At 36.4% G+C, this 26,554-nt stretch overlaps 1 protein-coding gene across 21 annotated transcripts in view; it reads left to right on the top strand.

The window, feature by feature from the left end:
* STAU2 (staufen double-stranded RNA binding protein 2) overlaps positions 1 to 26,554 on the top strand; it is a 325,206-nt gene that overhangs the window by 124,934 nt on the left and 173,718 nt on the right. For all 21 annotated transcript variants that reach the window (XM_054656829.2, XM_009455516.5, XM_063816396.1 and 18 more), the window contains 5 exons: positions 2,713 to 2,872; positions 4,384 to 4,491; positions 6,207 to 6,419; positions 16,224 to 16,361; positions 24,820 to 24,951. In XM_054656829.2, coding sequence (XP_054512804.2) covers positions 2,713 to 2,872; positions 4,384 to 4,491; positions 6,207 to 6,419; positions 16,224 to 16,361; positions 24,820 to 24,951 — 751 coding nt within the window. The remainder of the gene's footprint in view (positions 1 to 2,712; positions 2,873 to 4,383; positions 4,492 to 6,206; positions 6,420 to 16,223; positions 16,362 to 24,819; positions 24,952 to 26,554) is intronic.

The following is a 26,554-nucleotide window of genomic DNA, read 5'->3' as shown; positions in this document are numbered from 1 at the left end:
AGTGAAGATGACCGGCGTTATTCATATTAGTCTGTCAGATTTCTGCATTAAGGAATTAAAATAAATTTCTGCATTAAAGGGATTAAAATAAAATAGATGATAGGAAATTGTGCACTTCAGTACACAATATTTAATTGTTGTAACCAAAAAGCAAAAAAGATTGTAGTTTTTTAATGCTTTTTAATCTTTGTTTATAATAAAAACATTTAAAATGCGTTATCTTAAATTAATAGAAAACTGTAGTTCAAGAAAATTGATTTTAAGTTAAGCGTTTAAAACAGCAACTTTTTCTTTTTTTTCATACTCTGAATTCCTCTCCTTCATATGACACTGTTAATTACTCCTGTCCCTGACATTGTGTTGTAATTTTTCTTCTAACTTTGACCCTTTTTCATCTCTTTCACTGCTGTCTATTGTTTCCCTTGCACTTTGATCACAGGCATTAATCAGTTCCTAGCCTTAGGCTCTTTTTTGATTCCTTTACACTTACCCTTTCCAGGTGCTTATCCACTTGCATGGTTTCAATTATTGCCTCACAAATCTGTATCTTCAGTACCAATCAACATTTCTAGTTCTTCACCTTCAGTAAACCTTCATTGATTAGTCCCATCTGCCTGGTGAATGCTTACATGATGCGCTCTATCCAGTTTATCTCAGGTTGAACATAGAGCGTCACTACTTGGATGTGCAGTAATTATCTAAAATATAGTAGGACCTCAATTGGACTTCTTTTTGCTTGGAAACAAACATTTTTTAGGACTGGAGTGATTTTTAACTCATTTTTTTCAGCATTGCAGTTGTAAATCCACCATTCCATCAAAATCGATTCTGTTTATTTTGCTAAGTTGCTCAATTCAGTGGTCATATTTCTCAGTCATCATTTTACTTGACCTGTTAGTAGCATTAGATCCAGTTAATCCCTCCCTTCTCCTTGATAGACTTTTTTCCTGTTTGACTTTCAGGAAGGACATCGTGCTTGCTTGGCTTTTCTCCCATCACACCCTCCCACAGAGTTCTCATTATTTTATGCCTTTAAATACCACCTGTATACTGATGATTCCCAAATGTTATTTCTATCTTGGACCTCTTTCTTGAAGTCCAGACTTATAAATTCAGTTGTCCAGTTGACATCTACACTTGGATATCTAATAGGTCTAATAATTGAATATCCCCGAAACAGAGCTGTTGAAATCCACCCCCAGCAAACCCATTTCTTTTGCAATCTTCACTGTCTCAATAGATGGGTACTCCATTTTCCAGTTGTTTAGTTCCGAAACCGTGATGTCATCCCTGACTCCCCTCTCATATTCCATAGCCAGTCTTTGGGTAAACCCATCATCTCTACTTTTAAAATTCATCTAGAAACAATGACTTCTTGTTACTTCCATTGCTACACCCTAGTTCAGGCCACTGTCACCTTTCCCCTTGATGATCCCAGTAGCCTATTAGATATCCTTGCTTCCAGCATTGTTCCCCTACAGTGTGTCCTCAAAATAGTAGTCAGATGGTTATTCCAAGAGATAAGTCAGATTATGTCACTTCTCTGTGCAAAACCTTCCAGTGGCTGGTCATTTCACTTGGGGTAAAAATGCCTACAGCAATTTGTAGGGAAGGCCCTATGGAATCTTGCCACCTCTTCTCATCTAGCTTTTCCTGTCTCCCTAAACTTTTGCCGGACAGGCTTCCTCCGAGTTACTTGAACATGTGTGGCACACTCCTGCCTCGCTGCCCTTGCTGCTGGTATACTCTCTGCTTCAGATGCACTGTCCCAGATATCTGCATGGCTTGTTCCCTAACTTATTTCATGTCTTTACACAATTGATATTTTCTCAATGAAACTTCTCTTGGCCACCCTATCTAAAACCTACCTCCCTGACACTTCTGAACCCTTTCCTCTTTACTTTTTCTTACATCTACATCTAACATACTAGGTATTCTACATATTTTTCTTATTGTTTATCTTCCCCACTCTAAGTGTTGTTGTTCATTGTCATAGTCCCCTGTCATATAGAAGACACTCCATAAATAATTGTTGAATTAATGGATTTTATTACATATCTTAATTTTTTCTGCTTAATTTCTTTTGGTTTTTTTGTTTCTTACAACCTCTGTTATCTCTTCATATCTGCATTATTGCAGCTTTTTAGTCACACCTCATTAGCCTCATTACCTCAGTCACCGTAAAATGTATGAATATAACACTTCCTGCTTAAGAACTGGCCTAAACTCCTTATTCTTATGCTGAATCTGCCCTCCTTATTACTTTGCATTGTAGTCGGTCCATTTCTCTGCTTCTATATTTCTAATCGTAATTATCTTCTGCAAAAAGCACGGTAATCTACATGTTGTCGCCTGAACAGTCTTGCCTGACCCAGCCTCTGTTGTAGCTTTACCAGACTGTTCTCTTACTTCTGTCAAAATCTGACCGAACACTTCTCACCAGGAAGTATCCTGTGATATAATTAAATAATTTTTACTGTATTGTTTTATGTTTAATGTTGTATTCTATATATGTTTTTCATGGAGATCAGTATAAGCTATTATCTGTAGATGTATTGACTCACATTTTATCAAAAAAGTATGTTTTCGAGGTTAAAGTTTTATTAAGAGTATAGCACATTATATAATTGGTATCATTTTAAACAAATCTTATGAATGATTATAGAGTGGTTTTATTAAGCTAACTTTAATGTTTTTATTTTCTTATTTTAGGTATCATTGCCCAGTGCCTAAGATCTTTTATGTTCAGCTCACTGTAGGAAATAATGAATTTTTTGGGGAAGGAAAGACTCGACAAGCTGCTAGACACAATGCTGCAATGAAAGCCCTCCAAGCACTGCAGAATGAACCTATTCCAGAAAGATCTCCTCAGGTGTGGTGCTGCTGCATGTGACAGTCTGTTCTTTCTACTTTCCCAGTGAAACAAATCAGAGCATTTTATAATTAAAATAAATAATCTGTTCTGATAGGGAAGAATACTAGAGTGAAGACCTGACAGTCTTGCTTCATGTGTTCCTGCAGGGTGACTACCTTTCAGAGCTTTGGTTCTCCCCTTGAGTTCACTTCCCAGGCAACTGGGGATTTGGGGATGTATATGAGGATGAGAAATAACATTGATTTGGCTTATATTTCATACTATGTTTATTGAATATAGATTACATTGTGTGAATCTAGAATCAAGGATTTAAAGTGGAAGAGATTTTATGGATTTTTCAGTCCTCTTTTGTTTTACAAATGACATTGAGGCTGTTCTTAAGTAATCTCACTCATTCTCATGGCTTCAGCTACTTTCTTGATTGACTTCAAAATAGTATCTCTAGCTCAGGCATGTCCTATACATAGCATAGTGAGCTTCCTTTTTTTTTGAGATGGAGCCTCGCTCTGTTGCCCAGGCTGGAATGCAGTGGCAGGATCTCGGCTCACTGCAACCTCTGCCTCCCGGGTTCAAGCGATTCTCCTGCCTCAGCCTCTTGAGTAGCTGGGACCATAGGCTCATGCTACCATGCCCAGCTAATTTTTTGTATTTTTAGCAGAGATGGGGTTTCACTGTGTTAACCAGGATGTTCTCGATCTCCTGACCTCGTGATTTGCCTGCCTTGGCCTCCTAAAATGCTGGGATTACAGGCATGAGCCACCACGCCCGGCAGCATAGTGAGCTTCTTACTTACCCTACAGTTCAACCTCTACAGTTTTCCTTTCCCCAAACCAATTGTTTCTTTCTCCTTTGATATTTATCTTAATGGCAGACTTAGGTGTTTTTCTGCTTGTACTCTTTCATGAGAGCTCCTATCTATTTCTTGGTCTGTTTTCCCACTAGATCATTCTCTCCCAGTTCTTGACAGCAGGAATACTGTCTCTTTCTCTCTAATAGTTATAGTAAGTTCAGCATATATGAGGCCTTCCAGAAGTATGTGTTAAATAAGTGAATAAAGTAAACCAATGCCTGTGCCAGACATAGATCTCCAATTAGGATGCTCCTGGTTTGCATCCTGTACTCTTTCTGTAACTTCATCCTCATAGATCACATTAGAACACCAGTGGGGGAATTCCTGGGTGTTGGGGGTTGGGTGGGTAGAGAACTCTAAAACAAGAGTGCCAGGTTTAGGGATGTAGGCTAAACTCAAATTAGTGTATGGTTGAGTAAAAGATTTCCAAAGTCTGCATTAAATGCTTTTCCTTCAAGGAAAACAAGCTAAAAATCGAGTAACAAAAAGCCTGGCAGCAAAGCCCTTGACCGCTGTGGTTACAGGAGAATGCAGCAGATACAGTCTATATAGTTTGTTGTTTCTTCTTGTAATTTAAATAGGCCATCTTGACTGTAGAATAAAAGTAAAGTTTGTTATAATGTCAAGATTCAGTGTTATCCTATTTTTTGTGATTTAGAATGGTGAATCAGGAAAGGATATGGATGATGACAAAGATGCAAATAAGTCTGAGATCAGCTTAGTGTTTGAAATTGCTCTGAAGCGAAATATGCCTGTCAGTTTTGAGGTATGTACTCGGTAGAGATCTTCCCATTTTTTCCCTTGCTGTGGTTATTTTAAACAAACAAATCAAATTAACTGGTGTATTAGTATCCTGCAAGAGTTAGTGTGCTTCTATATGTTCAAACCCAGTATTATGAAATGATCTAGGCCCTGGTGAAAATAGAAATCATGATGATAACACAGATTCCTTCTGATTTTTTTCTTTTCTGTATTAAGCCTTTTGTATACATGGTATTTCAATTTTTATTATAAAAGTTATTTTCTGGGTATAGATAATTTGTGGTATCCTATAGGATTTGGTATTTTAAATAGGATTAAATTAAATTTATTCAAGTTAAGATTTAGTGACACACATGTTAATATCCAATTTTTTTTTCAATTGTGTGGAGGCCAAAATATGTTTCACTTTAACCTCAACTAACAAAATCACCAAGAAGTAAGATGTAATGAAGCAACTCTTGACTTAACAGCTAGATAAATATATCGCAAATATATTCATAAAATTGTATGAAATTTCAAAAAAGAAAACTTAAAAAAATAATTATTATAATACTTCCCTTATTAAGAGGTCACTAATTTTACAACTCATGTCTGGAAAGTAGACAAGAACCAGGAAATAAGCTGAAAGAGTTGTGGAGAATCTTCCCTCACATTGTATGACATTCACCTACTAGAAAGCTCCCACATCTTACTCATTGGCAGGATCATCTGAGTTGGACTGAGAAACTGTTTGCTTTCTCTTGGACACATTCTTACAAGTTGCATTATCTCAGTTCTCGGTCCACAGCTTGTTAAAAGCAGCAAAATGAGGAAGTCAGGGAGAGAATGTACTTGAGATCCTATTGGTCCAGCAAGAAATGATACGGAAAATTTGGAAAACCTGTAAAAAGTAATTGCTTATACTAAAAAATTATTGGGATTTTTTTTAAAGGCTACAATGAGTAAGAACAGACAGTTTTATTATTCTTAGATGTTCTTGGGAACATCAATATATTATGATATAGGATATCTGATGTTTATAATGATGATCTAATGTGAACAATTAAAGGTTAAATATTTAGTATTGCAGATTAAACAAGGTTTAGGAACATTACATTCATAGTTGACAGATCCATAACTCATTACTCTAGAAAGCTAGGAATTTTTTTGGCATACCTACTTACCTTTTTAAAATCGTGTCACAAGAATAAATATCCCTTTCTGTAAAACAGCTTTTGACATCCCTATCAAAAACAGCTTATTTTTATCCATCGACTGTTTTTGAGAGGCTTCCACAGGCACGGTGCCTTGTGGTTTATAGAACTACTCGTTTCTGCAGCAACTTACTCGTACATAGGAGGAAGTTAGGTATGTAATTTTATACAAATTATTCTAGATGACCAATCTAATATGGTATCTAATCTAATGGTATCTTTGATGTTCTTAAATTTGTGTTCCATAAGACATGGAGAACCTGTAATTAGAATGATCTGTTTTAAAGTAATAAATCATTTTGACTGTGAATCAAATGTGTTTATTTAGATTTCTTTTGTTTCAATTGCATTAAGCATCAAGTGTCACAAATAGTCCCACTATAATACCTTCATAATAGCTTTCTTAAAGAAATACTATAATTTTGGCATAATACTAATTTTGGTTTTGATATGAATATTAAGTCATACTTTAAGAATACATCTCAAGTGCCTATCCATTATTTAATATTTTACTTATATTTAATAGGTTATTAAAGAAAGTGGACCACCACATATGAAAAGCTTTGTTACTCGAGTGTCAGTAGGAGAGTTCTCTGCAGAAGGAGAAGGAAATAGCAAAAAACTCTCCAAGAAGCGCGCTGCGACCACCGTCTTACAGGAGCTTAAAAAACTTCCACCTCTTCCTGTGGTGGAAAAGCCAAAACTATTTTTTAAAAAACGCCCTAAAACAATAGTAAAGGTAAGTTTATATTTGTGAACATCAGTCAGTTTTACTAAATAAATATTATAGTAGCTATAGATAAGCATTTTTCTATAAGGCAGATCCCTGAACTTATGGACTATATACAGTCCTGAAATCAGGGCAGCACATGTGACTATAAATTAATGACAATTCTATTTTGCTTTTTAAATACCTGTGCACCTGCATTGGTTCATCAAATAATCATAATACCTTAGGTATTTATGTATTTCTTTGTTGTTTAAAAAGTGCTTTACCATTCATGTCACCTTTACTATAATCCCCCTCATGACCGTGTAAGGTAGATGATGTTAGCCCTCATTTTACAAATAAGATTTTACAAAACGTGTTCAAAGAGTTTGCCCATTTTTATTCAGCAATCATGTCAAACCTCCTGAACCGCTCTGATCTCTAATCCAGTGTTCTTTCTGCACAGAAGGCTGTTGCATAGTAACTTCTTAGGATATCATGAAATGGTAACAGGATACACACAAAAAAATCATGTGACTAATACTAACAATGATAGCTACAGCAGCTGGAAATCATAAAGCAGTCTATGTGCCAGACTTTGTCCCAACACTTTTCATGCTTTAATCACATTTAATCCACATAGCAACCATATGAAGTAGATGGTGTTATTTTGTTGCCATTCATTCAGATATGTATACCTTGCCAAAGAAGAATATAGAGCACACAGCTTTTCAAGATATTGTGACTCTTTTATTGGGTGAGAATTTATTTACATTAATAAGAGAAGCAAGGTAAATATCAGAGGAATGAGATGAATCAGGATTTAGTACAGGACAGTGCCTGTGAATGCTTGACACGTATGACATGTCTGCAGCTAGAGTTCTGTGTTTCCAGAGAAAGCCTTAAATTGCCAGCATTTTAGTTGCTGGCTCAGCCTCACTGATTTAGCAGCCTTCTTCTGATCAGGCTATACAAATGAAGGATTACAGATAAGAAATATATTTAATCTCAATGGATTTCTTTTGATTGCACAATGGCACAATTTAGATATTTTTACAGGTTTTATACCTTTGTACCTTTATTTAAAATACATATATACATATATACAAAAATAACTACTTAAATATTTGTTTTTAATGAATACTGACATGACTTCACTTAGAAGATGTAGTAGGTAATGCATTCCCTGAACTGGAATTATATGTTATATGTAAGGTAGACTAAAAGTAAATACAAATAGATCCACTTATCATGAGTCATAGTGGTTCCAAAGAGGACTGGAACTTTCATTCATATGCTCCTCCTACACAGTCAGGAGTAGAATATAGCTATTAAGAGAATGAACTTTGGAGTCAATTCTGAGTATGAATCCCTGTGGCCTGAGCAAGTTACCTAACTTTAAAAATATTTCTTCATTTATAAAGTGGGAATAGTAACTGACCTTGCTGTATGGGATTGTTATAAGTATTAACTGAAACAATGCACAAAATGCATTAGTAATTATTAAGTATTCATTGTTATTAATGATAATGCAAATACTATAATAAATAACACATATTAACTATTGGTATTTTGTATCTAATACTACCTATTCACATTTTATGTTTATGTGAATATATCCATGAACTGTTTTCTTAAATCTATTAATATATAAAATCTATGGCTTTTCTATGATGGAGGAACAGCGTTTTATGTTGGAATGGTGGCACAAAACTGGTCACATAACTTCCGTCTGCTCTATTAAACTAAGTTTTATCTTGATAAATTAAGAATAATAAACCAGGCTGGGCATGGTGGCTCATGCCTGTAATCCCAGCACTTTTGGGAGGCTGAGGCGGGTGGATCATTTGAGGCCAGGAGTTCGAGACCAGCATGGCCAACATGGCAAAACTTGGTCTCTACTAAAAATACAAAAATTAGTCGGGTGTAGTGGCATGCGTCTCTAATCCCAGCTACAGCTCAGGAGGCTGAGGCATGAGAATCGCTTGAACCTAGGAGGCAGAGGTTGAGGTGAGCCAAGATCACTGCCACTGCACTCCAGCCTTGGTGACAGAATGAGATTCCATCTCAAAATGATAATAATAATAATAATAATCATAATAATAAACTGTTAGGCTGGAAAAGATCTCTACATTTCTATAGTAGGATATAAATCTAACTCTTATTTTAACTATAGCTATTAAAAGCAAGATTATTATTTAAATGTTATTCCCCAGAGGTGGGAGACAGGAGAAACATTTTGAATTCTCAGTTATTTGCTACTGCTTCCAGTATATAAGCAATATTATCCCAGAACTTCCCTCCTATGCATCATTCAGATCTCAGCATAAACTTGACTTTTTTAGGAACTCCTCTGGTCCTCTCCTACTCCCAGACTAGGTTAGCCTCCTGCATTTTTCCTCATATACATCACACTTGGAGTTACTTTTGCCATGTCTGTCTTATGTTAAAATAAAGCTTGTAGATACCCTCTGAAATGTAAGATTATTTTGAGAGAACAACATGTGTATAATGAGTTGGAATCTAGATAATTTTAAGTATGTTCATACCTTATGTCAGTAAATGGATCAGCTTGGAATAGTATCCTGATTTTTAGCATATTCCTCACTTCCTTGTATGGCTTATACATTGAGGGTCTATAGTTTGTTACACTCAGTGGAAGCAGATAAAATATCTATGATTATTTGCCTTGGTTTTATTTAAAGTAATAAAATAATCACATTGTCTCATTTGATCACTTAATCACTCTGTGATGCAGCATTCGTTTCCATCTTACAAATGAGGCCCTTTATATTTAAGAAACCTATCCAAGATCCTGTAGCAGAATCAGCTTTCAGATCCAGTTGTCACATCTGACTCCAGTGCCCATTTGATACTGGTTAATTGTGAACTTTTGGATTTTCAGAGTCACTGTATAGGGTTATCCTGTTAACATGTAAAACTGCCCTGATAATGTCTTTGTGTTTACATTCTGTTTTTAAATGTAATTCTCCTCTATAAGACGAGACTACAAAGAAGGCTTTCTAATCTTAGAGATCAAATGTTCTGGACACAATTATTACAAGACTGTCCTTATTGGTATATAGAATGATGATTTAAGATTTGCTGTCCAAGGAATAACTTAATTGTCAAGGGTGCTGGTAGTTCATTTCAGTCAGAGCAAGAAACCAAGTCATCCCCTCCCTGGCTGCCTTTTTTTTTTTTTTTTTGAGACGGGGTCTAACTCTGTCTCCCAAGCTGGAGTGCAGTGGCACCATGATCTTGGCTGGCTGCAACTTCTGCCTCCTGGGTTCAAACGATTCTCCCATGTCAACCTCCAGAGTAGCTGGGACTAGGCATGTGCCACCAAACCTAGCTAATTTTGGTATTTTTTGGTAGAGATGGGGTTTTACTGCGTTGGCCAGGCTGGTCTTGAACTCCTGACCTAAAGTGATCTGCCTGCCTTTGCCACCCAGAGTTTTTTGTTTTTTTGTTTTGTTTTTTAAACAGGGTCTCACCTGTTGCCCAGGCTGGAGTGCAATGGTAGGATCTCAGCTCACTGCAGCTTTGATTTTTCTGGTCTCGGGTGATCCTCCCACCTCAGCCTCCCAAGTAGCTGCGACTACAGGCACAACACCACCACGCGCAGCTAATTTTTGTATTTTTTGTAGAGACAGGGTTTTGCAACGTTGTGCAGGCAGGTCTCAAACTCCTGGGCTCAAGTGATCTGCCTACCTTGGCCTCCCAAAGTGCTGCGATTAAAGGCATGAGCCACTGTGCCCAGCCCCAAGCAATTCTTAATGTACACTGAACTCCATCATTATCTAAATTGGATTTATGTATCTGATTCTTTTCATTGCAATCTATATCAACAATAATTTCCTTGGAACTCAGAGACATTCTTTGAGTCAAATTAAACAGAAATAAAGACACTGGAAACACATTCCTACTTATTTAACATCTTCATGAACTGGGCATACTACTTGTAGTGCTAGACTCAGAGCTTCTCTTTACCTTTTCATTGGGATTTCAATCTTAGACTTATAAATTATTATGTGGATTTGTCTTTTCTCATCAGTCCCTCTTCATTCCCCTTATAATTAATTTAATTTTTTTTTTAATTGAGACAGGATCTCGCTCTGTTGCCAGGCTGGAGTGCAATGGCACAATCTCGGCTCACTGCAACCTCCACCTCCTGGGTTCAATCGATTCTCCTGCCTCAGCCTCCCGAGTAGCTGGGATTACAGGTGCACACCACCACGCTCAGCTAATTTTTTTGTATTTTTAGTAGAGACTGTGTTTAACCATGTTGGCCAGGCTGGTCTTGATCTCCTGACCTCATGTTCCACCTGCCTCGGCCTCCCAAAGTGCTGGAATTACAGGCATCAGCCACCGCGCCCAGCCCTTTATTTAATTTTTTTTTTCAGGATATAAGTAGAAGTTGAAACCAGTATTTTATCAAAAGCTAAAAGTTTCCTTTGCTCTTTCCTTTCCATTCATCTAACCATTGCAACAGTGAAGTTCTCAGTCTTTTTCCTCCTCTTTCCCTAAGCTGTTCTTCTACTTCTGGGGGTTCAATTTCATCTTTAAATAGATGATTCCTGAATACCGTATGCTCTGCACTACCTATTAGACATCACCACTTACTATTTCACAGGTGCCTCAAGTTTTGGGCCCAAATTCATCATTTTCCCTTCTAAACCTCTTTCTCCTGCAGCATTCTTTATCTCAGTGACTGGCACTAACATCCAGCTGCTGAAACTGCTGGGGGTCATTTTTAACTTCTCTTTTTTTTTGAAGATGGAGTTTTGCTCTTGTTGCCCAGGCTGGAGTGCAATGGCACTATCTCGGCTCACTGCAACCTCTGCCTCCTGGGTTCAAGCGATTCTCATGCCTCAGCTGGGATTACAGGTGCCCACCACCATGCCCGACTAATTTTTGTATTTTTAGTAGAGATGGGGTTTCACCATGTCGGCCAGGCTGGTCTTGAACTCCTGACCTTGTGATCCACCCACCTCAGCCTCCCAAAGTGCTGGGATTACAGGCGTGAGCCACTGCGCCCGACGTTTAACTTCTCTCTTACCCCTTACGTCCTATCAGTTATTAAGGCCTATTACTCTGTCAGCTAATATTTCTTTTTTTTCCTCTTTCTTTTTTTTTTTTTTAATGGGACGGAGTCTTGCTCTGTCATCCAAGCTGGAGTGCAGTGGCATGATCTTGGCTCACTGCAACCTCCGCCTCCTGGGTTCAAGCGATTCTCCTGCCTTCCTCGCCTCCTGAGTAGCTGGGATTACAGGCGTGCGCCACCACACCTGGCTAATTTTTGTATTTTTAGTAGAGACGGGGTTTCACCATGTTGGTCAGGCTGGTCTTGAACTCCTGACCTTGTGATCCGCCCTGCCTTGGCCTCTCACAGGAGTGAGCCACTGTGCTTGGCCTTGTCACCTAATGTTTTTAAAGTTGGTTCCTTTTTTTCCATCCCTTCTGCCACTCTTTTGTCCAACTCACAGACATCTATTAATCTGAACTACTACAGTTAAGGTTTTAACTGGCTACAAGTACTCTTGACACCAAATGATCGTTTAAAAAGTATGATCTTTTAGAGACACCTGTCTAATCATATCATGCCTCTGCTTAAAACCTTTTAGTAATTTTCTTACTCTTTGGATAAAGTCCAAAATCCTAAACATGGTTTGAAAGACCATGAGGGATCTGCCTGGAGGCTGTACCTGGAGCACCAAACTACAGATTGTCAAGATGAAATGGCAGCAATCATCCGGAAGAGCTAAGACTGCATAGTGGCTCTTACATAAGTTTAGTGTAACGTGTAATCTGTAACAGAGTGATTATCCATGTCTCTACAGATAGTAGAGACAAGAATAAATTTTCATAGGTGGAAATAAAGTTTTGACCATATGATATACGCAGACTTTTATTTCTAGGAAAAATACATGAAGAAAGTTCATATGCAGAAAGATAATTTGGTTTCCAAGAATTTTTGCTTCTTTTTTTTTTTTTTGAGACAGAGTTTTGCTCTTGTTGCCCAGGCTGGAGTGCAATGGTGCGATCTTGGCTCACCGCAACCTCCGCCTCCCGGGTTAAAGTGATTCTCCTGCCTCAGCCTCCCTAGTAGCTGGGATTACAGACATGTGCCACCATGCCCGGCTAATTTTTTGTTATTTTTTTTTTTTAGTAGAGATGGGGTTTCTCTGTGTTGGTTAGGCTGGTCTCGAACTCCCGACCTCAGGTGATCCGCCCACCTCGGCCTCCCAAAGTGCTGAGATTACAGGCATGAGCCATCATGCCCGGCCTGAATTTTTGCTTTTATGTTATAATACATACAAAAAGCTATATATAAACTTGCGTATAAATAAAAAAGCATACTAAGTAAGTGTGAGAAAGACCTACTGCCCAACTTGAGTATAAAACATTTCTCAATAAGCTTTGAAGCTCTCTGTATGCTCTTCTTCCATCACGTCCTCATGCAACCTTCCCTAGGCAACCTCTATCACTAGTTTTGTATGACCATTTCCTACCTTATAGTTTTACTATGTTTGTTTTTCTAAAAAAAGTTATTTGTTTAGTTCCTTTAGACAACTTTATTGAGGTATAATTGACATAGAGTGACTTGTACATGTTTAAAGTGCACTGTTTGATATGTTTTTGTATTTGTTCGCATATGTAAAACTATGACCACAATCAAGATAATGAACCCATCCATTCCTCCCAGAATTTTCCTCATGCCCCTTTGTAATCTTCTACCTTAATTTGCCGAGAAACCACTCTTTTTTTGGCTGGCTTCTTTAACCCAGCATAATTATTTTGAGATTCATCCTTATCGTTGCATGCATGAATTGGTAGTTCTGTTTTTTTGCAGGTAATATTTCATTGAATTGATATACCACCACTTGTTTATCCATTCACCTGTCAGTGGATATTTGGGCTGTTTCTAATTTTTGATTGTTGCTCATAAAGCAGCTATGAATATTTGTGTGTATATCTTAAGAGCATATGCTTTCATTTCTCTTGGGTAAATCCTTCAAAGTGGAATGGCTTGGTCATTTAGTAGGTATATAGTCAACTTTAGTTTTTCAAAGTTGTAGCAGCTGTGCACTTTTACATTCTCATCAGCAGTGTGTGATAACTCCAGTTGTTTCGCATCCTTGCTAACACCTAGCATAGTTTTTAAAATTTCAGATGTTCATGTATTGATATCTCATTTTGGTTTTAATTTACATTTCCTCTGTGGCAGATGATATCGAGAATTTTTTATGTGTTTACTGTCACATGAGGCCTGATGAAGTGTTTATTTAAATTTTTTGCCAGCTTAACAAATTTTAATTGCTTATTTCAAATAATAATAAATTTATTATTGAATTTTTAGAGGTCTTTATACACTCTGGATACAGGTGCTTTATTACATATGTACTTTGCAAATATTTTCTTCAAGTCTGTGACTTGTCTTTTTCAAAGAGCAGAAGTTATTAATTTTGAAGATTTATTATATTTATTTTATTATTTATATTGTTTCATTTTATTATTATTAGTTTTTTTACATGGAACGTGATTTTGGTGTTATATCTAAGAAATTGTTACCTAACCAAGTTACAAAAATTTTTCTTCTGGAAATCTTATAGTTTTAGAAATTACATTTACGTCTGTGAGGCATTTTGAGTTAACTATTTTTATAAATGTTATGAGGTTTGGCTTGAAGATTTTTTTTTCTTTTTCTTTTTCTTTTTACATATGAATAGCCAATTGTCCCAACACTATTGGCTGAAAAGACTACCCCACTGAATTCCTTTTGTGCCTTTGTTGAAAATCATGTGACCGTGTGTATGTGTGTGTGTGTGTGTGTGTATGTGTATGTGTATGTGTGTATATATATCTGTGTCTGGGCACTTATTCTGTTTCATTGGTCCCTTTGTCTATCTTTATACCAATACTACACACACCGTCTTGAATGCCATAGTTTTATAATCTTGAAATTAGGTAGTCTGAGTCTTTTTTTTTTTCCCCCAAAAGTTTGGTTCTTTGTCCTTTGCATTTCCATATGAATTTTAGTATCAGCTTACACATTAAATTTTAAAAAGCCAACTGGGGGCCAGGTGCGGTGGCTCATGCCCGTAATCTGAGCACTTTGGGAGGCCGAGGTGGAAGGATCACTTGAGGTTACGAGTTTGAGACCAGCCTGGCCAACATGGTGAAACCCTGTCTCTATGAAAAATACAGAGATTAACCAGGCATGGTGGCGTGCGCCTGTAGTCCCAGCTACTCAGGAAGCTGAGGCAAGAGAATCGCTTGAACCCAGGAGACAGAGGTTGCTGTTAGCTGAGATCATGCCACTGCACTCCAGCCTGGGCAACAGAGTGAGACTCTGTCTCAAAAAAAAAAAAAAAAAAAAAAAAAAAAGGAAAAAAGCCTACTGGGATTTTGAGGAGAATTGACATCTTATTGTTGAGTCTTCTGATCGATGAACATGATGTATTGACTATTTAGATCTTAATTTCAGCAGTATTTTGTAGTTTTAGCAGGCTTTACATAAAATATACTATATATATATTATTCTGTAGCTTGCCTTTTTTACTTACTATTCTTTCTGAAAATCATTCATCTTGATGCATGTAGCAATAATTAATTCATTTTCACTGCTATGTACCATTCCATTATATGAACATGCTGTAATTTATCTGTTCTTTTATTGGTGAATATTCTAATTTTTTTTTTCCTATTTCAAATAATGCATCTGTGGATATTCCTGTACATATGAGCTACTGTGCATGGGTTACGGTTTTCTAGGGTATATATGTGCCTAGGAATAGGCTAGTTGGGGTAGGATGTACCATCTCAGGCTTTACTAGACATTGCCAGGTTGTTTTCCGATTTATAGTACTCCCAGTGTTTATAAGAGTTTCTGTTATTCCCCGTTCTCACCACTTGGGGCTGTTAGTCTTCTTAATTTTTGCTAATTTGGTGGATGTGAAATAGTAACTCACTGAGGTTTTTAATATGTATTTTCTGTGTCCTAGAGGTTAGTTATCATTTCATATATTGAGTTTTTCCTTATGTGAAGTATTTATCTCTTTTGCCCATTTCCCTTTTATATTCTCTTTTTCTTAGTACTTTTAAGGGGTCTTAAAAAATATATTTTGGATACTGGATATGTCTTTTTAAAATTATGTGTGTTGTGGCCGGGTGCTGCGGCTCACACCTGTAATCCCAGCACTTTGGGAGGCCAAGGCCAGTGGGATCACCTGAGGTCAGGAGTTCAAGATCAGCTTGGCCAACATGATGAAACCCCATCTCTACTAAAAATATAAAAATTAGCTGGGCATGGTGTGGGTGCGCCTGTAGTTCCAGCTATTTGGGAGGCTGAGGCACGAGAATCGCTTGAACCCGGCAGGTGGAGTTTGTGGTGAGCTGAAATTGCACTACCGCACTCCAGCCTGGGCGACAGAGTGAAACTCTGTCTCAAAAAAATAAATAAAATAAAATAAAATGATATGTGTTGCAGAGATCTCCTCCCAGTTCATGGTTGGTCTTCTTCTGTTCTTTTTGATGTTTCTTGATGAACAGAAGTTGTGAAGCACCTCTGGTATACTGAAGAGTTTGCCCAATTTAAAAAGCATAGTTGACACCTTGCCATTAATACATCTAAGCCCCAAGTCCCATGGAAGCCTTGGTTACAGGTCTATTTTATGATTTTCCTTTATAAATATTCATAAATGACTCATTTATCTTTTCTAGTCACAGTTTTGGGGTGTGGGGGTGGAGGGAAGAAGCACTGTTTCTTTAAGGATTCAATAACAGGTTTCACAAGCATATTTTAAAACTTTTTCTTAAATTAATTTTTAGGCCGGACCAGAATATGGCCAAGGGATGAACCCTATTAGCCGCCTGGCGCAAATTCAACAGGCCAAAAAGGAAAAGGAGCCGGATTATGTTTTGCTTTCAGAAAGAGGAATGCCTCGACGTCGAGAATTTGTGATGCAGGTATTTCTAACCTTTTAAAACTATTGAAAAGATTTAGAAATCCCCAGGATGGAATAGGCATTTGGGCAAAAGGCAAACTAGGACTTAAGAGCAGAAAGTAAAACTGTTTCCAGTTAAAGCATTCATTCTGTCCAGGCTCACCTACCAACTTGGTGGAAACATTCAAGTGTCAAGGACATGTTACAATAGACAACATGAGTTTTCCAAGGGACTCTGAGTTCACACAGGTTATTTACCATGGAGTTTATCATTTAATGCCTATCTTTTAACTTTTTGTGTTACATTTTGTAGCCGGAGTCTATTAACTACTGGGAATTGGAGACACATGGAATTAGAAACAAAATTTAGAAGGATGGATGTAGTAGATGGATCAGGGCCAAAATCCTGAGCTTGTGGGCTGTCAGCAAAGTTAGAAAAAGAGAGTAAGCAGGCTAGCTAACCATGGTGGGGGCTGAGGCACTCAGGATTGCTGAGATCTGACCGCTGCATTGTGGAGCCAAGAAAATCAAGGAATGGCTGCTAGTGTATTGGCGGATGGGCTAGGAATGAAGTAGAATGCCTAATATGCTCTCCTTTTCAACCCCTACCTATTCATCTTCATTTGCCAGCTCAAACTCCAGTCTTAAGAAATTTTTCTTTTACTTTTTTATTACAATTTCAAACATATCCAAAGGTGGGGAGAGAATAATAATGGACCATTAATATGCCCATCACTCAAACACAACAGTTATTAAGATTTTTGCCACACTTGATTCAGCTATTAATTTTTCTCTTCTCCCTCTCTTTCTTCCTTTCTCTCTTCTTTTACTGAAGTATTTCAAAGATAATTTCTAACTACATGTCATTTCAGCCTTACATATTCAGTGTATGTTTCTAAGAAATATGAAAGCTTTTCTTACATTAGACATGATTCATTAGAATCATCTAATACCCAGTCTATATTTAAATTATTATTTTCCCCAAGCTGTTTTTTAATTTTTTTTTTTTTTTTGGTGGGGCAACAGGGTCTTGTTCTGTCAGCCAGGCTGGAGTACGGTGGCATGATCTTGGCTCACTGCAGCCTTGATTTCCTGGGCTCAAGAGATCCTCCCTTTTCAGCCTCCTGAGTAGCCTAGGATTACAGGCATACACTACCATGGCCAGCTAATTAAATGTTGTTTTATTGTTGTTGTTTATAGAGACAGGATCTTACTATGTTGCCCAGGCTAGCCTTAAACTCCTGGCTTCAAGTGATCCTCCTGCTTCAGCCTCTCAAAGTGTTAGGATTACAGGCGTGAGCCACTGTGCTTAGTCTCAAACTGTTTTTTAAATAATTGGTTAGTCACAGAAACTTTTTAGTCAAATCCAAGGATCTCACATTTTATGTAACTTAGATAAAATCAACAAATATTAAGTGCTGACCATGTGGTAGACATTTTGGCACTCAAATACAGTGTCTCAAATTGATTAAGTGTATAGCTAAGTTGTGCCTTCCCTCCCAATTTATAATCTCCATGTTTCTTTATCTTTCAGTACCCAATACAGTGGTTTGTAAATAGTAGGATCTTAATAAACATTTGATAGATATTTGCTGCCTGCCTTTCTGCCTGTATGGTTTTTTTTGGAGATGTTAACTTATAATGTAGTCATAGATAAGTCACTCCTGGGAACCCAGATATCCAAAAAGAGGGGAATTCTCTGGTTAGTAATCACATTATTATCAAGATGTTATTAGGATCCAGCACATGATTGTTTTATTATTTTCACTGGTAAAATATGTTCACTATTTTTTTCCTTAACATTCTTAACTTTGAAGAATTCTGGAACATATACTTTGAATGCCAAAGCTTGAAGAAAAAAATCGCCTGAATTTTAGACATGTATTGGGAATATAAACTGGCTTTGGCTTTATTAAACAAATCCTTTTCTACAGAGTATATTGAGTACCCCTTTTGAAAGAGGAATTTAGCATATCTTAGGCCAGCTTCCATTTTATGGGTATTCATAAACATTCTAGTCAAATGGGGACATTTGGCTGTGCTTTTAAATGTTTTCGCACTGAATTCATATTGTTTTTTCCCCTTCTGGAAGCCCCAGTGGATTCATTACAGTATTGCAGCAATTTTATCAAAGTAACGGCCTTTGTATAAACTACTTAGGCAATGTTATCATTTGTTATAATTGAATGTGGCAGCAAAATATCTAGAGATGAGATGCTCATTTTTATCTGTTACCAAAGAAAAAGTCTATATATTAAAAAATGGATGCAGTTACTTATGTTGATTACTAGATAAACAAAAGAAAATCTCCGATGACATTATTTGGGTATTTTATTCCAGAGCAGATTTCTTAAAGCTTTTCATTTTTTTTGGTGAGGAGTATTTTAATCTTTCAAACAGAAAATAATGATAACTAAACCAAATTGCATATCAGCACACTGTATTACTAACTTTTCAGCCTGTGATTGAGATCACTAGGTTGTTAAAAAATAAATAAAAATTAAGTTTTTGGTAAATCCTATTTCAGAACTTTTTAGTTTCTTAGGTTTTTGAGGATTTGATTCATGTGAATGAGCTGTTAAATTTAAAGACAAACATTTGGCAGTCTTAAATTTACTGCATGGTAAAATAATTGAGCTTCTTTACAGATAGAAATTAACATTTAAATGTAGAGACCATATTTACAATAGTTATAAAATTTGTGACTTCTCAAGGAAGATGACTTGTGAAATTCATAAACTTACTTAACTTTTATAATAAAGTGATGTTTTGAGTGACCATTGTGTTTATTAGCAGGGAATGAAAGTCCTTTGGCAATGTGGTCTTTTTATATTAACAAATTAGGATAACTGCTTACAAACTATTCAACCATGCGATTATTAAAATTTGCATGAGACAAGGGCTGGGTGAATGGGTAAATGAATCTGGGAAGCACTTGTTTTAGAAGAAGTAAGTCTTGAAGGTATCAGAATAGGCCAGATGGAAATCTAGCAGATGGAGAGACAAGGTGAATACAGGAATGGGAACAGCATTACAGTTGACAAGTCCAAGACCAGGCCTCAGAGCAGTAGAGGAAGCTTCTGACATAACTGGCCTGATCTTTTCACTAGCAAGGATTCCAGCAGCAACATAGGGACTGATGAAGCTGGGGGAACAAACCAAGCATTGGAAAAAATAACAGGGAGCAGAGGTAACTCTAGCCAGGGATTTGAGTAGATTATCCATAGGGCCTGCCATGTTGAGGCAGACACTGTTACGGCAGGTGGTGTGTATTCATCTGGCTCTGAGTACCTGGTCTGACTGTACTAGATTTGTCCTTCTCAGAGTGAGGTCCAAAGACTACTTCTGATTTGTCATGACATAGTGGTTTCCAGTTTCAGAAAAAAGGGCAATGAAATATTTAAAAAATATTTCACAGGTTTAAACTATACAATTTGTGATAGTTGTTACAGAAATTCTGTAATGAATATGTTTTCAGCGTTTCATGTGCTGTATGAACTGTCATTTAGTTTGTCTTTACTGAAACTCTGTTAAAAGAGAGTACAGCACCTTTTTTATATCATTTGTACATTGTTTATGTTTAAGTTTGTATTTTCTTACCATTTTGTTGTATATTCTCCCAGTTCCTTAAAATTGGGTGGTTCACTGAAGCTTAAAAGTACTGTTGGAGGCCAGGCACGGTGGCTCACGCCTGTAATCCCAGCACTTTGGGAGGCCGAGGCAGGTGGATCACGAGGTCAGGAGATCGAGACTATTCTGGCTAACACAGTGAAACCCCGTCTCTACTAAAAATACAAAAAAATTAGCCGGACGTGGTGGTGGGCACCTGTAGTCCTAGCTACTCGGGAGGCTGAGGCAGGAGAATGGCATGAACCCGGGAAGTGGAGCTTGCAGTGAGCCGAGTTTGTGCCACTGCACTCCAGAACCTGGGCGACAGAGCGAGACTCCGTCTCAAAAAAAAAAAAAAAAAAAAAAGTACTGTTGGAAATAATAACACAAATAAAAACTGTAAATACGGATGTAAGAATAAATGATGAACAGTACTCAAGTGTGGATACCAAATGGGAATCTGTATGTTCTGGGACAGATGAAACAGCCAATATTATGATTTTACACAATAGACAAAAAAGAAAAGTATGGTTAGAGTATCATGCTGTATAGCTGAAAACTGAATTTTGTTGTCATTGTGAAATGTATTAAAGTGGCATGAAACTATTATTGAAACTTTCTAACTTTTTTTTAAGTAAAATGATAACTGGTAAAACAATTCAACTTTTCAGATATGGATTGCCCATTCACTTTTCTTGCTCATTTTTCTGCTCGTTTTTTAAAAAAACTGATATATGGGAACCTCCTTTATATTCTGGATGCAAGCCCTTTGCAGTTATATGGCATTTTAAATACCTCCTCTTGTGTTGTGACTTTCCTTTCTAAATAGTGCTTTTAGAAGAACAAGAGTAATTTTTAGTGTAGTCAAATTTAAATTTTTTCTTTATATTAACCTCATAATAAGTCTAGATATCCAGACAAATAAGTGTCCCCCACCTTGCTCTTCCTCAAAAGGATTTTGGCTGTTCTTAGCACTTCACATTTCCATGTAAATTTTGGAATCATCTTGTTCAAGTATTGTAAAAAGATATATGGAATTTTGATTGAGTTTTCATTGAGTTCAATTAATTGAGTTTAGGTCAATTTGAAGAGAACTGATACTATTACATTAGTATTGTCTTCAATCCATGAACATGGCATTTTGCTCTGTTTATTAGGTTTTTCTTAAAGTTTCTCAATAAGACTTTGTTTTCTATGTAGAAGATTTGCACATCGTAGGTATTTGATTTTCATTTAATGTAAATGTTATCTTTTTAATATTTTTCATCTTCTACTTGAATGTGGATGGAATGTAGAAATGCAGTCCTCTTTTTCATACTGAGCTTATTACAATCTAATCAATTCCTATAATTCATCTGTGGAGTTTCTTAGATTCCTTATATATGAAATCACATCTATAAATAATGAGTTCTTTTCCCTTCTGCTTCTTTTTTTACTTTTCCTTGCCTTATTTCTCTGTCTAGGATTTGTGTAAACTGTTAAACAGTAGTAATAATAGGGAACATCCTTGTCTTGTTTCTAATTAGTTTCATTCAACATTAAGTACAGTGTTTCCTGAGGTTTGCTGTAGGTGTTTTGTAAAATGCCCTTTATCATATTTAAAAAGTTTTCTTCTACTGGGCGCGGTGGCTCACACCTGTAATCCCAGCACTTTGGGAGGCCGAGGTGGGTGGATCACGAGGTCAGGAGATCGAAACCATCCTGGCTAACACGGTGAAACCCCATCTGTACTGTAAATACAAAAAATTAGCCGGGCGTGGTGGCGGGCACCTATAGTTCCAGCTACTCAGGAGGCTGAGGCAGGAGAATGGCGTGAACCCGGAAGGTGGAGCTTGCAGTGAGCCGAGATCGTGCCACTGCACTCCAGCCTGGGTGACAGAGTGAGACTCCATCCCAAAAAAAAAAAAAAAAAGTTTTCTTCTTTTCCTAGTTTGCTAATAATTTTCATTATGAATAAATGTCGATTTCTAGTTTGAATTTCAAATGTTAAACCAAACTTGCATTCCTGCAATAAACCTAACTTTGTCATGAATCTTTTTCTTTTTCTATATTGCTTTATTCATTATACTGTTTAAAACTTTTGCATCTATGTTCATGAGTGAAACTGTTCTGTAAATTTTCTTTCTTATACTATTCTTGTTGGGATTTGGAATCAAAATGAGAGCTCATAAAATAATTGGGGACTGATTTCTCATTTCGTGTTTTATGGATGAATTTGGATGAAAAGAATAGCATAATTCTTCCTTAAATATTGAGTAGAACTTTATGGAGAAGATCTGAAGAGTCCTTTTTGTGAAGTTTTTAATTATGGTTTAATTTCATTAGTAGTTTTAGTCATATTCTTTAGGCTTATTCTGTGGCAATTTGGTAATCTGTATTGTCTAGGAATTTTTCCATTGTATCTAAATATGTTTTTAAATTTTAGCATGAAATTGCTCTCAGTATTCCTTTTTTTTTTTTTTTTTTTTTTTTTTTGAGACAGAGACTCACTCTGTCGCCCAGGCTGGAGTGCAGTAGCATGATCTCGGCTCACTGCAGCCTCTTTCTCCTGGGTCCAGGCAATTCTCTTGCATCAGCCTTTCAAGTAGCTGGGATTACAGGCACTTGCCATCATGCCTGGCTAATTTTTTTTTTTTTTTAATTTTTGTATTTTTAGTAAGACAGGGTTTCATCATGTTGGCCAACCTGGCCTCCAACTCCTGACCTCAAGTGATCCACCTGCCTTGGCCTCCCAAAGTGCTGAGATTACAGGTAGTGAGCTACTCCACCCGGCCTCAGTAATCCTTATTATTTTGTAATGCTACAGAAGTGATGGTAATCTCCCTTTTTAATTATTTCATTTCTTATTTGTGTCTTCTCTTCTTCTTTTCTTTTTTAAAAATACCCATCTCAGAGAAGAACTCGTATTTTTTTTCTTGATCAGTCTTACTTTTGGTTTATTGTTTTATTAGTCTTATTAGAGAACCAACTTTTGGCTTTTCTTACTTTATTGTACTTTGTTTTGTATTTCCTTTTTGCTTTTTATTCTTCTATTTTCTCTGGGTTTGTTTTGCTGATATGTTCGGGACTTCTTGAGGTGGATGTTTAGCTCATTACTTTTTTGCCCTCCTGTAAGCTGTTAATGGCTATGCATTTTCTTCTAGACCCTCCTTTTGCTGTGTCCTTCAAGTTTTGATATATTTCCATGGATTATTTAAAATATTTTCTAGTTTTCACTGGAATTTCTTCTTTTGCCCTTAGGTAATTTGGAATTACATTGTTTATAAAATTTTTAATTTTTAATTTTAATTTTTTTAGAGATGTGGTCTTACTCTGTTGCCCAGGGTGCAGTGTGGTGATGTGATCACAGTTCACTGCAGCCCTGAACTCCTGGATTCAAGCAGTCTTCCCACCTCAGCCTCCCAAGTAGCTGGGACTACAGCCATGCACCATCATGCCTAGCTGATTAAAATTTTTTTTTGTAAAAATGGGGTCTCACTATATTGCCCAGGCGGGTCTCAAACTCCTGGCCTCAAACAATCCTCCTAGTGTTGGAATTACAGGTATAAGCCACCACACCTGACCAGAATTACACTGTTTAATTTCCAAAGTTGTGATTAACTATTTAACTACTTCTTCAATCACTTACTGAGACCATTGTGTAAAAAGAAATTCAACTATAGTTGTGTATTTTCTATTTCTCCTTGTAATTCTATCCTTTTTTGCTATCTACTTTACTTTTTATAGTTGTATGGTTGATGTGTATTTAAGTACATGTATAAATTGCTCACAGAAGATAACTGTAGAATAGTTCTAATGATAAAAATCTTTTTTTTGGAGCAATTGTGATGGATTAAATGCTGTGGTTTACATACATTATCTTGTTTAATTTTCAAAGCAACATTGTGCAGTAGTTGGTATTACCCCGGCTTTACTGATGAAAAACCTGAGGCTTAGAGATATTAAATAATTTGTACCAGTTCATACAGCTAGGAAATAATAGAGTTGAGTTTCATATCCCAATCTGACTTGGAAGCCTTTTTTTTTTTTTTTTTTTTTTTTTTAAAGACGGAGTATTGCTCTGTGGCCCCAGGCTGGAGTGCAGTGGCGCAATCGTGGCTCACTGCAACCTCCACTTACTGGGTTCAAGTGATTCTCTTGCCTCAGCCTCCTGAGTAGCTAGGACTACAGGTGTGTTCCATCACACCTGGCTAATTTTTATATTTTTAATAGAGACGGGGTTTCACCATATTGGCCAGGCTGGTCTCAAACTCCTGACCTTGTGATCCTCCTGCCTTGGCCTCCCAAAGTGGGATTACAGCTGTGAGCCACTGCGCCTGGCCAGAAGCCTTTGTTTTTAATCATAATGTTGTAGCAACACTTGTATATTAATTCTCTTCAGGAACTATTTAATATAAATCTTTGTAAACTTGAATGTTTACATAATGTTGCAATTTGAACATTATTTTAAATGGCACCAATATGAATTTTAGCCTTTTCAGTTTATTAATTGAAATATAAGAATGCTAAAATGTAGTCATAACCAACATGAACGCTGTTAAAATATAAATTTTATTTTTCTGCTTATATAAATAATATAAATTTAGTGTTTAAAAAATCAAATAGCATATAAATGTATATGGAAGTAAAAATTCTATAAAATTCTACCATCCTGAGATAATCCTCCATTGATACTTTAAGGACCATTTTTTCATATTTTTTTCATGTACATATACAACATTACATAAATGTTATCTTAGTTGCCATTTTTATTTTGGACTGAACTTTATGTTTTCAAATGCTAGAGAGTAGAATTGCTTTATGATGTAAGGACTTCCTGTTTAAATTTATCATAAATTTATTTCTTTAATTTATTTCTTTAATCTTACCAGGTGAAGGTAGGCAATGAAGTTGCTACAGGAACAGGACCTAATAAAAAGATAGCCAAAAAAAATGCTGCAGAAGCAATGCTGTTACAACTTGGTTATAAAGCATCCACTAATCTTCAGGATCAACTTGAGAAGGTAAGAGTTAAGTTTACATGTATGTATCCTATCTGTCATAATATCAAAGTGATTAATAAATTTTGGTCTTAACTGGTATTAAAGTAAATGTCAATTTTAACTTTTCTGAGGCAATACAAAGATAGATGATCTAAGCACAAAATAACATATACTTATGGAGTAAGATGAGATATTAATGAGTATTTATAATCTTATGATTAGAAAATACAAAAAGTTTGTTGTATGGTTGTACATATTTTATGTAATACCAATTTAACATTTTTAACTTGTTGACTGGTTGTTTTTGCCATATAGACACAGTCTTAATTTGTGCCTTTTAAGAACACAGGTTGTTAGCCTTTATTTTTGGAATACAGCTGAAAACACTGGAAATAAAAATTCTGACTTATCCCTTTAGGGCAGGAACTATATTGGACAGACACTCTATAAACTAATTTTTCTATTTACTTTAAATTTAAAGGTGAACTCATAGGGTGTTTATTTTCTGCCAAGACCTGTGTTCATGGTCCCCTATTTTTTCTGCAGCAGTTAATGACATCATTAACACCTACATCTGTTACAAGGGAAGCAGAGAACCCTGAATTCAGAACTTGGCAGATAACTTGGCAGAAATTGGCTTATTTCCATTTTGTATTAAGTATCATTTTGTTATCTGTGGATATGTAGACATTATTTCTACCAAACATTTTATTTATGTGAACATTCACAAAACAGGCTTCCTAATTACTTTTATCAAAAGTAATATGCTTTAGACCAGGCCATCTTCTCACACAAGAATTCTGTTTCAGAGATATTTTTAGTTTCTACAGGAACACATTTTAAAAGTTTAGAATTAGAAACAAAAATATATAAAGACACTTAGATGTACTTTTTTGTTTTCTAGGCAATTCTTTTGAATGATTTTAAAAAATCTTTGCCTGTGTATTATTGCTAGAGATTTCAATTCTGTTTTTATAACCTGGCTAGTCAACACTTTTTCTTCTTTTAAAAGTATTTGTAACATGAAACCTAACATGTGTTCCAGTTTCTATAGTCCTTATATTGTATATATGTTGTTTTAACTTAACACATTTATATTGACTTAAAACTGGTGAGTGATCTATAAAAATATGTCAAAATAAATCTCCTCACAGACATGTATTTGTAAATTAAGTGAAAGCAAACACAACAAAAAACCAGCATTAATTAATTTCATTAATTTGAAAAACATTTTTTGCATAACCACCGTATAAGTCAGGGTTCTCCAAAGAAAAAGAACCATCAACGTGTGTGTGTGTGTGTGTGTATGTGTATGTGTGTGTCTGTCTGTGTATATATATTAAGGAATTGGCCCATGTGATTGTGGAGGCTTGGCTAGTGTAAAATCTGATGGGACAGGCTGACAGGATGGAGACTCAGGAAAGAGTTGAAATTTCAGTCCAAAAACAGTCTACTGGAAAATTCCCACTTGCCCAGGGAGGTCAGCGTTTTGTTCTGTTCAGGCCCTTCAGCTGATTAGATGAGGACTACCCACACTGTGGAGGGTGATCTGCTTTACTCAGAGTTCACCACTTTAAATGTAAATCTCACCCAAAAACACTCTTGCAGAAACACTCAGAATAAT

This window comes from Pan troglodytes, chromosome 7 (genome assembly GCF_028858775.2).
Source record: "Pan troglodytes isolate AG18354 chromosome 7, NHGRI_mPanTro3-v2.0_pri, whole genome shotgun sequence".
NCBI lineage: Eukaryota > Metazoa > Chordata > Mammalia > Primates > Hominidae > Pan > Pan troglodytes.
This window is presented reverse-complemented; position numbering and strand designations above follow the sequence as displayed.